Below are 12278 nucleotides of genomic sequence, written 5' to 3' on the forward strand. Positions count from 1 at the left end.
TGAAAGGCGGATACCCCTATCAGTTATAATGCCCCCGGCAGCACTAAAAACCCACTCTGACAAAATGCTAGCAGCAGGGCAGGCCAGAACCTCCAGTGCGTAGAGAGCCAGTTCTTGCCACGTGTCGAGCTTGGATACCCAATAATTATAAGGCACAGAGGAATCACAGAGGACATTGGTACGGTCACCAAGGTACTCCTTCAGCATGTTCGAAAATGTTGCCCTCCTTGTGAGAGTACCCTGCGCATCAGGGCCTGGGCACTGGGAGGGTCTGAGATAACTGTCCCAGACCTTTGACAGTGTTCCCCTGCCTCCGCTACATCATATTTGTGTCTCTCTCGCCTGTACTCCTTGGTTGTCCAACGAACTGTGACCTCTGCCGCCAGCATTTTCAGATGGGAATTTTTTTAATAATTCCTCAACAAGGGCCTTCTTGTACTGTAACATTTTAGTAGACCTCTCCACCATGGGAAGGAGAGATAGAAAGTTCTCTTTGTAGCATGGGTCTAGAAGTATGATCAACCAGTAATGACTGTCATCCAAAATGTGTACAATGCAAGGGTCAAGGGAAAGGCAGCGGAACATAAACTCAGCCATGTGTGCCAGACTGCCAACAGGCAAGACTTCCCTGTCCTCACCAAGAGGATGACTGACCATGCTTTCCTCCTCATCTTCCTCCTCCTCTTCATTCTCCCTCTCCTCAGGTCATCCACGTTGAACAGATGTTATGACAGTTGTGTGGGTAGTACTGTCTACTACCAGGAAACTAGCTACTGTTCCTCCTCCTCTTCCTCCACCTCATTGTCACCCAATCTGCGTTGGGATGAGATGAGGCTGGGCTGTGTGGCATCACTCTGTATGGTTCCTTGCTCCCAGGACGTGTCCCGTCCCACGGCCCAACTGGGTCCCGGCTTCCACTATAATAGCGAGATGTACCGTCCCTGGCAACAAGCACTTGTCCATGTGTCCATGGTTAGGAGGACCTTCCCAGTAACTGCGTTGCTGAGGGAACGGGTAATGTTCTGGGACATGTGCGTGTGTAATACGGGGATATGTAGATCTAAATGTAGGGAACAGAGTGCACAATAGGGTGATACTCTATGGAGGGCGATTAAGAGAGTGCTGGTTACACTCACCTGATGGAGTTATGACAGGCACAACTCCCATGAAGGCATGAAGAAAAACAGCTGCTGCTGCCCCGTGGCTGGTGGATAAATCCTCCAGGAGATATTGGATCCAGTTGGATGAACACGGAAGTGGGCTGCGCTGCTGAAGTAAATCAATTTTTCAGAGATGATGATGATGAGGAGGAGGAAAAAGCTTTTCATTAACAATGTGTTTCAATGCCGTACCGGCGTCTTTTTCAAGTAAAAAAAACAAATGTGTACAGCATGAGAATGGATGGGTTCTTTTCTTTAAAAAAGAACCAGACTCTGGAAGACTTAACAGTTGGTCTGGCAACTTCCCTCGTGTTAGTGTTACGGGGAACACTAACCCGTCTTGTGTCTCTAGCCTACCCACTGCTTTCTCTTGCCTGTTGTGGTGCTACACCTCTCTCCTCCTCTTTGCTGCTGTCCTTGCTATGCATGTCACCTTGCCAGGTTGGGTCAGTGGCTTTGTTGTCCATCACCTCGTCTTCCACATATGCACCGTGGGTCTCCTCCTGACTTGGTGGCAATTGTGTCTCATCATCATCATCTACCTCTTGCAACAGTTTCCCACCATCGCTTTCGTGTGACCGTGGCTGCTCAAATATTTGGGCATCGCTACATGCGATCTCCTCTTGCCCCACTTGAATCGGGCCAGGCGAGAGACCCGAAACTAAAATGGATCAGTGAACAGCTCTTCGGGGTGTCCAAGTGAGGGATAACTTGTCTCCAGGCACTCGGCATGGTGGGAGGAAGGAGGATCAGGGTGACGAATATGTGGTCCTGACTCTCGGCTACTGAGACCGGAACGTGTGGAAGACAGGCTGGTGGTGGTGGAAAACTGACTGGAAGCATTATCTGCTATCCAAGCAACAACTTTTTCACACTGCTCTGGCTTCAAGATTGTTGTTCTGTGGCCCCCTAGAAGTTCAGACAGGAAGGCAGTTTGACATGACGTGTTTGTTGTGCCCCCTCAGCAGGCACAGTTTCATCTTGCTCATGGCCTCGGCCTCTGCGTGCACCATCACCATCACGTCCACTTCCCCGTCCCTTGCCACGCGCCTTGACCATTTGAAATGGTGTATAATGTATGGCACGCTCCACAAAATGTCTGTATTATTACCGCAGTAATATGGGATCACGTCTGATGACCAGGGTTTTAGGCTGTGGCCTTGTAGTATAGTATTGGACAGCGACCAAGTGTGAATAGGTTCAACAACACACAGCTGGCTGACTTTAAATGGAGTATATTTGGCACGCTCCATAAAAAGGTCTGTATTATTATCACAGTAATATGGGATCAGATCTGATAACCACGGTTTTAGGAAGTGGGCTTATAGATATGGTATTGGTCAGCGACCAAGTGTGAATAGGTTCAACAAAAGACAGCTGGCTGACTTTAAATGGAGTGGAATATTTGGCACGCTTCACAAAATGTCTGTATTATTACCCCAGTAATAAGGGATCACATCTGATGACCACGGTTTTAGGAAGTGGCCTTATAGAATGGCATTGGTCAGCGACCAAGCGTGAATAGGTTCAACAAAAGACAGCTGACTGACTTTAAATGGAGAGGAATATTTGGCACGCTCCACAAAATGTCTGTATTATTACCGCAGTAATATGGGATCACATGTGGTGATGGAAAAGTTTCTCTGCTTCCACAATACAACAATGCGAATAAAATCAAAAAAATCTGCCTGTATTCTGCTAAGAAGCAAATGGAGCAGTAAAATGGAGCACTGTATAGTTTTTTAAGCAAATAATCAGGATAAAGAGCAAAAAAATATCCCTGATATGTCAGGCTATGGATATCTGTAATAGCAGCAGACAGAATGTGCAATGGACCCTATTGTGCTGTATACACTGTCCACAAACCCTGCCTGCCTAACTCCTGCTATCACCAGTAATATATGCAGCTGGATTAGTCCTTAGAAGGATTGTTAGTTTAGATGTATATATAGCTGTGGAACACCTGACTAAAACAACCACCAATTCTGTCCCTCACTCAGCAGCACCTCTCCCTACTTTGCCTGTTTCTGGGGTAGACTGTGACAAGCATAGGGTCACCAGGTCTGATATAGACCTGATGACGCTGTGCTGCCAGCCAATCACTGTAATGCCACAAGCAACATGGCTACGGCATTAGAGTGAGTGGCAGGCAATCCCTGCATGTTAATTGGCTGTCTAAAGAGCGCCAAACATACGGGGTGGGGACCCGAGCTCCCACCCAAGCCTTCCGGAAATACTCACCGAGGGCCGAGCATCTCGAGCAGTGAGATGCTCGGGTGAGTACCGAGCAGTAGCAAGCATGCTCGCTCATCACTAGTTATAATATGATAGATAGATGTATAGATGATAGATAGAATTAGACATACAGATAGATAGATAAATAGGTAGATAGATAATATATAGCTGATAGATGAAAGTGAGAAAAAGAAAGGATAGAAAATATATTAAACTGAGAAAGAATAAAAAAAGAAAGAAAGTAGTGTAGGGGGTGTAACAAACCCTGGCGGCATGCTGGCATGGCTTACCATCTCCCACCATGCAAGACCGCCAACTTACCTACCAGTCCAGGATGCGCACTATGATCCTCTACTTGCTGTGTGTATGTCTCTTGTCTGCTGGCTTAGGGCGGCGGCGCTGGAACTTCCTGATTCTTAAAGTTAAAGTGTGCACAGTCCTAATTCGTCCCCAGCCTACTGCTGTGAGTCACTGGATACTTAAACCTCCTCCACCCAGTGGGAGGTGCGTGAGCTACACTTTCTTACAGTGTGTTCTGTGCAACTGTGAGGTGCCAGATCCTGTCCTGAATCTTGCCTGTTTCTGCCACCCTGGGGGCTGAGTACCCAGGCCCATACCTGTGTCCTGTATCTTTCCTGTTCTGCCACCCTGGGGGCTGAGTACCCAGGCCTGTACCTATGTCCTGTATCTTTCCTGTTCTGCCACCCTGGGGGCTGAGTACCCAGGCCCGTTATCTGTATCTATGACTTCTAGTCTGTTTCCACCACCCTGGGGGCGGAGTACCCAGGCCCGTACCTGTACCTTGTTCCTGTACCTTGTTCCTGTCTGAACTGTGTCCTAGCCCATTCCTGCTTGTCTCTATGTCTGATCCTTCCCTTTCCCTGCAATGTCTGAACCAGTACCTAACTCCAACTCGTTGTCTCTGTACTTCTGTTTGTGAGTTCTGTGTCCACTCGCTACTTCATAGCAAGTACCCTGTGTGTATCTGGTTCTGCTTGTCCCATTTCCCTGCCTTCGTATCTACCTCCTGTGTTCTAGCTATCTTCCTGTGTTTTCCCGTCCCTGTCTGTTCCATGTGAACAGAGCCCTATCCTGTCTGTCCACACCTGCGGCTCTGCTCTGCTCCACTTCCCGTCCGCACCTGCGGCTGTGCTTTGTCCTGCTATGCTCCGCTTCCCATCCACACCTGCGGCTCTGCTCTGCCCTGCCCTGCTCCGCTTCCCGTCCACACCTGCGGCTCTGCTCTACACTGCCCCACTCCGCTTCCCGTCCGCATCTGCGGCTCTGCTCTGCTCTGCCCTGCCCCACTTCCTGTCTGCACTTGCGGTTCTGTTCCTGTATTCCAGTCTGTACTGGTCCTTATCCAGCCTGTTTACCTACCTGCCAGTACCCGCCTGTCTGTATACCATCATGCCTGCCAGTAGCCGCCCATCTGTATACCAGCCGTGCCTGCCAGTACCCACCAGTCTGCAAACATAGCATTTGGGCCACCTCCCTCGTCCCTCCTCAGACCACGGAGTCGATTAAGCCGCCGTGCGTCCGTGGTCGGATCTGGCGAGGCACCTAGTCACGCCCCTCCAGGCACTCCTCGGTTCGTGGCCCAGTGGGACCACTAACCACACTCACGCCAAACAGTCCCGGCGTGAGCATAACAGGGGGTACTGCTGACTTGGGTGCGTCCAAGTCGGTTTATTGCTTCATAAACCGCCCACAAGCAAAAGGGAAAATAAACAGCCTTCAGTGCAGGCAAAACAAAGTAAACAGTTCTTTTCCCTCCCCACACACAGACCATGTGTCAAACAAAGGACTCAATTTTAACCTCTTAACCACACCCAGAGGTGAGGTATGTGGGCAGCCAGAGCCGCCAGTCTCTCAGGCTGCCTGTAAAAACCTGGGCCCCGATGCACCAAACAATCCTCTTAGTTCTATGTGCACTAGAGCAACACTTCAGGATTACATCACAGATGACAACTATCTCTGTGACACATACCTCCCATCAACTTTATGTCCGGTAGCTGCCTTACCGTAGATACACAAATAGATGTGAGATAGAGTCAGACACATAGATAGATAATAGATAGATAGATTCTTCTTTCTTTTTCTTATTTATATAGCGCCAACATATTAAGCAGCGCTTTACAATTCAGACAATTTACAGACATTATGGGCACTGTCCCTATTGGGGCTCACATTCTAGATTCCCTATCAGTATGTCTTTGGAGTGTGGGAGGAAACCGTAGAACCCGGAGGAAACCCACACAAACACGGGGAGAACATACAAAGTCCTTGCAGATGTTGTCTTTGGTGGGATTTTAACCCAGGACCCCAGTGCTGCAAGGCTGCAGTGCTAACCACTGAGCCACCGTGCTGCCCAAAATAGATAGATAGAGAGAGAAATAGATAGATAGAGATAGATAGGGGAAGAAGAGACCGTGGACGAGATAGCAGAGAAATTTGTGAGCGCATGCTATAGGCTGTGAATTATTAAGTTGAGGGTGTCAACAATTTTTTCCGACCTATTTTGAGGATTTTGTGTGAAATGATGTCCAATTTTCATTTTTTTCTCTGTTTTTGTGTTGTTCCATTACACAAAAAAGAAATAAACGTGTATTACGAAAGATGTAATTGCACTAATTTTTTGGGAGAAATACTTAATTTCTTGGAACAATTTTAAGGGTATCAACACTTTCAGCCATATATATGGTTGTTCTTACTGAGTCTTTGTACGAGCAATGACTTGTTGTATTGACATGTGACTGCATCAGATAATCACTGTTGGCTGAATATACATATTTAAGGGGGAAGGTGAATAAAGATTGCCTGACAGCTGTTTGGAATCAGTTTCATACAATTTTGGCATGAATGCATATTTTCATCTGATTTTCTTTCTATATTCTTATTTCAACTGTTTATTGTCCATATAGTGACTCAGCTTTTTTTTTCCTCTTTACCAGGGATTGTTGGTGACTGTAAAAATATAATGACGGTGGCACAAAATGAAATGTTTGATAAAGTGTACAAAGAGAAGATGGGAGATCTGCCAATTGAGTTTTTGTGGGAGATCAATGAAGAAACCGCATCCTAGATAGAGATCTGTTATTTTCACAATACCCTAAAGTGAATGTCCAGCCTTCAGTTTGGACAGAGTTTCATAAGAAAATAAGCTCCCATGCTCCCTCTAGTGGAGACTGTAGACATCCAGAAAATTAGCTGGGGCTAAAAAATTACATTTAATGTAATAAAATTAATTAAAAAAAATACTTGATTTGTAAATCATCTACCAATCTAGTAACCATGCTGTAATTAATCCTCCATCCACTCATCTAGTGTAATCAGTGCCGAATACATATATGTTAATATATACATACATACTCATATAATAAATGTACATGATTGATGGGTAACGGATATCTAGGCATTAGGCTGATGCTAGGGATGAGCGAACCTGAATGGTAAAGTTTGGGCTCCGTACACCTAGTGTCCGGTACCGAACCCCAAACATGGACTTTTAAGTGTACGTCCGATTTCCTGTTCAGGTTCTCCGGTCTAATAAAGACTGTTGAAAGACTGCAGCGCAGCCAATCAACATGCTTTTAGACAGTGGACACTTCGGGAGCCATCACAGCCATGCCAAGTATTAGCATGGCTGTGATTGGCAGCGCAGCACATGACCGGGCCTGTATAAAGGCCAGATCATGAGTGACGCCGCCATTATGCGCTCATTAGTGTAGGGATAGGATGCAGTTTGCGTTAGGGACAGATTCTGACTGCCTACTCTGGAAAAAAGCCACTGTTTGTACTCTGCAAGCCATATCTGTGGGAGCATTGTGCCAATATTCGCTGTGTGTACTCTGCAAGCTATATATATGGGAGTACTGTGCTAAAAGCCGCGTTGTGTACTCTGCACCCCCCGCCTGTGGGAGTACTGTTTCCTTAAGCCGCGTTGTGTACTCTGCACCCCCCGCCTGTGGGAGTACTGTTTCCTTAAGTCGCTTTGTGTACTCTACACCCCCTTGCCTGTGGGATTACTGTTCCTTTAAGTTGCTGTGTGTACTCTGCACTTCCTTCCCACCTGTGAGAGCACTGTTCCTTTAAGCCGCACTGTGCACTGTTCACCTCCCCCTCCCTCCGCCTGTGGGAGTACTATTCCTTTAAGCAGCTGTATATTTTCTAGTAGTTTGAGAAATAAATATTTGGAATCAGCCGTCTCATTACCATTAGTAGGCGAAAGAAATAATTTTTCAGGACCGCTGTGTTTTCTAGTAGATTTATATTGCATCAACCGTCTCGTTGCCATTTCTGGGTCCAAGAAATAATTTTTCTGGACTGGTGTGTGTTTTTTAGCAGTCTGAAAAATAAATAATTGGAATCAGTTGTCAAGTTGCCATTTCTAGGCCAAAGAAATACATTTTCATGATCGCTGTATGTTTTCTAGTAGTTTTGCAAATAAGTACATCGCATCAGCGGTCTAACTGCGTTTCTAGGCCAAAGAAATAATTTTTCAGGACCACTGTGTGTTTTCTAGTACTGTTGCAAATAAATAAATCTACTCTTCTGCCATCTCTTTGCGAGTAGTTTGCACGCAGACAACAGGACATTATGAATCCTTTCGTAGGTCTGAATACCGCTGCATGAAGTGTGAGGCCACAGGATGTTGAAAAGGTGTTAGATTGTATGGCTAAGAGTGCCTCCAGCTCCTTCACATTGTCTTCCACCCGGACCACTGCAGAAAGTGCAGAGTTGGCACCTGACGACCATGGTCATCCGGCTTCCACCTCACCCGCTTGCAAATTAGCCAAGCAGTCTGAGCCCCAAGTCATGCAGCAGTTTCCTCTGCTTTTTGATGACTCCGCTAGCTGTGGTTCGGTGGCCCATACATCTAGCCCTGCCCAAGAAGTGGAAGAGATTGAGTGCACTGATGCCCAACCACTTGTTATGTTGGAGGATGAGTACATAGGAGGGCTAATGCACACAGTTAGTGGACCACAGCAGGATAGAGTAGTGTTAAAAATAATAGCAGTCCAATATAACTAACTAGATTAATCACTGTTTTTGGTATAAATTATATTACGACATGTCAAACAATTTCCCAGTTGGTGCAGTAGATTCTAAGAAAACAAACAGACTCAGCATTCATGATCTGCATATTTTTGAGTCTGTGTATTTGAATAATTAATTGTAACGGGGTGTGTTAAAAATAAAAGCAGTGTGAAGTTCAATTAGTGAGGTCAATCATTCTGTAAAGAGACAGGTGTGAATCAGGCGGCCCTTATTTAAGGGTGAAGCCAGCACATGTTGTACATCAATTTCTCCTTGAAAGCCTGAGAAATATGAGTCATTTGAGACATTGTTCAGAAGAACAGCGCACTTTGATTAAAAAGTTGATTGGAGAGGGTAAAACTTATAAAGATGTGCAGACAATGATAGGCTGTTGAGCTAAAATTATCTCCAATGCTTTAAAATGGAAAGCAAAATCAGAGAGGCATGGAAGAAAATGGAAGACTTCCATTTGAATGAATCGCAAAATAGCCAGAATGGCAACGGCTCAGCCATTGATCAGCTCCAGGATGACCAAAGACATTCTCAAATTACCTGTGTGAAGCTAATCTCTTAGCAAGAAGTCCCCACAAAGTCCCACTGTTAAAAAAAGACATGTACTGAAGCGGATACAATTTGCCAAACAACACATCAACTGGCCCAAAGATAGATGAAGAAACATTTTGTGGACTGATGAAAGTAAAATTGTTCTTTTTGGGTCCAAGGGCTGCAGACAGTTCATCAGAAAAACCCCAAACTCTGCATTTAAGCCACAGTACACTCTGAAGACAGTGAAACATGGTGGTTCAAGTATCATGATATGGGCATGTTTCTCTTACTATGGTGCTGGACCTATTTACCGCATACCAGGGATCATGGACCAGTTTGCATATATTAAAATACTTGAAGAGGTCATGTTGCCTTACGCTGAAGAGGCTGTGCCCTTGAAATGGTTGTTTCAACAAGACAACGACCCTAGACACACCAGTAAATGAGTAAAATCTTGGTTCCAGTCCAGCAAAATTGAGGTTATGGTGTGTCCAGCCCAATCCCCAGATCTTAGTCCGATAGAACACTTGTGGGGTGACATGAAAAGACGTAGTTACTTACCGGTAACGGGATTTCTCAGAGCGCCACGGAGAGAGGGGATCCTCCCTTCAAAGACAGGAAACCTACAGATAAAAAGGGCGGTACCTCTCTCCCGCATCAGTTGTTTACAGAGCACGAGAAGACCTCCAGGTTAATAACACAATATACAACATTATTATGATGCTTATTAGGAACACCATGTGACTACGTATAAACTATAAAAGTAAGTGTGCACACCAATGCGTGAAGTGAGGCAATGTACAGGTGCCATCATGGGCTCTGAGAAATCCCGTTACCGGTAAGTAACTGCGTCTTTCTCCTTCCCCCATGACGGCACCACGGAGAGAATTACAGAGAAATGCAATGTTAGGGAGGGACCACTGCTTCCAGAACCCTTCTACCAAAAGTAAGGTCTGAAGAAGAGGCTAGGTCCAGCCGATAATGATTAAAGAATGTAGAGGGAGATTAACATGTAGCGGCTCTACATATCTGTTCTACTGAAGCCCCAGCTCTTTCCACCCAGGACGCTGCCACTGCTCTTGTTGAATGAGCCTTCAGATTCTTCGGGGTGGCTTCCCCACGTGAGGAGTAGGAGAGGGTGATGGTGTCTCTTATCCATCGCGCCAACATGCCTTAAGAAGCTTTCCGCCCCTTCCGAGGTCCCTGAAAGCACACAAAGAGAGAGCCCTGTCCTTCCTACACTATTGCGTGGCCGCTAGGTACTGAACTAGGCACCTTCTGACGTCTAGTGTATGCGAGTCCTTTTCTCCCTTGTTTTTGGGATTGGAGCAAAAGGAAAGGCCTGCAGATAGTGCCAGGATATCGCTGACTCTACGTGCTGATGTGAGTGCTACTAGCAGTGATGTTTTAAGGGACAGGGTTCTTAGAGATGTGTCTGCTAAGGGTTCAAAGGGAGGTTTGGTTAGAGCTGTGAGGATTAAGTATAGATCCCAAGGACGACGCGTGTTCCGAGAGGGGATAGGTCTAGATCTGGAAAATGCCTTGATGAACCTAGATATCCATCCATTTCTAGGTTGCAGTTTTATAGGGCTCCTAATGCTACGATCTGAACTTTCAAGGTACTTGTAGCTAGACCCTTTTCCAGTCCCTTCTGCAGAAATTCTAAAATCGCTGACAATGGAACCCCTCCATCCAACTCGGAACCGGACGATGAAAGGAACTTCCTCCAAGTTTTCCCATAAAGTCTGGTGGTTACTGGCTTCTTACTTTGTAGTAGCGTGGAGGTTAAAATTTTGCGAAAAACCCTTATTCCTCAGGAGAACCCTTTCAATTTCCTGGCTGTCATGTGCAAGTTTTTCACCTGAGGATGATAAACTGGCCCCCGAGAAAGAAGGTCCGGAAGAACCCAGGGGTCGGAGATGGACATCATCCTCAGTCAAGAGAACCATGTCCTCTTCAGCCAGAAGGGGGCTATTAAGATTACCTTTACTCTGTCCTCCCTGATCTTTTCAGAACTGCCGGAATCAGGGCAAATCAAAGGAAAAGCATAGCCCAGAGGGCAATTCCATGGAATAGTGAAGGCGTCTAACGGTACGGGGTTCCCTTTGGGGTCTATTGAGCAGAACGTCTCCACTTTCCAGTTCTAACTGTTGGCGAATAGGTCTATGATAGGACGTCCCCACATCTCTGATCAGATTGAACACTGATTCTTTCAGTTTCCACTCGCCCTGTCTCAGCTGGGTTCTACTCAGATAGACTGCCCTGTGATTTTCTATCCCCCTTATGTGGAGGGCCGATAGGGACTTCAGATTGCTTCCGGCTAACTGAAAGTTAGACTCTGTCACTAGCATGAGAGGACAGGACCGGGTACCCCCCTGGTGGTTCAGGTATGCTACTACAACCCGGTTGACTGAGAAAACTGAGTGGAGACCCCGCAAAGTGTCCAGGAATTCCAAAAGGGCGAATTCCACTGCTAGCAGATCCTTCATGTTTGAGGATGCTGAACTCCGGTCATCTGTCCAAACCCCCTGAGCTACCTGGTCGTTACAGTGAGCCCCTCAGCCTGATGGACTGAAATCACCCACGGAATACCCCAGGTCAAATAGTCCATCCTCATTCACAATCCCAGAGAAAACCTAGTTTAACCACAAAGTTAGCTGACCAAAATGCCAGTTTAGTGAGCTTTCGGCTCCTAGAATCTCCCACTGCAACTGTCTGGTATGTATCTGAGACCATTGAACGGCTGGAAAACAGGCCATCATGGAACCAAGGAGGGACATAGCTTTTAGTAGTGACATCGATGGGTGATCCTATTTCCTAGAAATCTGAGCAATGAACTTTTGACATTCTTGATTTTTTGAGTCTAATATGATGCCTAGATATTCCTGTACTTGATTCGGCTTGGTTCTGGATTTTTTATTTATTTATTTATTTTTTAGATTTAAAAGCCAGCCTAAGCTGCTCAAGGAATCCATGACCTTTTTTAGTTTGTCTTTGCAATGCTGGAAAGAACTGCCTGTTGTCAGAAAATCTTCCAGGTATGGGACGTCTTGTTCTCTCAGGTGTGCAGTTACCAAATTATTTTGGTAAATACAATTGGGGCTATGGCTAGACCGAATGGAAGAGCCATATACTGGTAGTGCTTGACCACCCCCCCTATAGATATTGCTACCCTGAGGAACTTCTGATAATCCTTGTAGATAGGGACATGATAGTAAGTGTCCTTTAAGTCCAGAACCATCATGAAACAGTCCTGAAACAGTATTTTTACTGACATCTTTATTGACTCCATTTTGA

At 45.9% G+C, this 12278-nt stretch overlaps 1 protein-coding gene across 3 annotated transcripts in view; it reads left to right on the top strand.

The window, feature by feature from the left end:
• The window catches only part of LOC141259633 (amine sulfotransferase-like), a 295064-nt gene extending 288256 nt beyond the window's left edge, over positions 1 to 6808 (top strand). For all 3 annotated transcript variants that reach the window (XR_012318444.1, XM_073675896.1, XM_073675897.1), the window contains one exon: positions 6350 to 6808. Coding sequence is in view for 2 of the 3 variants with exons in the window: in XM_073675896.1 (XP_073531997.1) it covers positions 6350 to 6480 (131 nt within the window). In the remaining variant the exon portion in view is untranslated. The remainder of the gene's footprint in view (positions 1 to 6349) is intronic.
• Positions 6809 to 12278: the final 5470 nt, after the last annotated feature.

Source organism: Phyllobates terribilis, unplaced genomic scaffold (assembly GCF_046119375.1).
Source record: "Phyllobates terribilis strain yellow unplaced genomic scaffold, ASM4611937v1 Scaffold_3__8_contigs__length_932513732, whole genome shotgun sequence".
NCBI classification, from domain to species: domain Eukaryota; kingdom Metazoa; phylum Chordata; class Amphibia; order Anura; family Dendrobatidae; genus Phyllobates; species Phyllobates terribilis.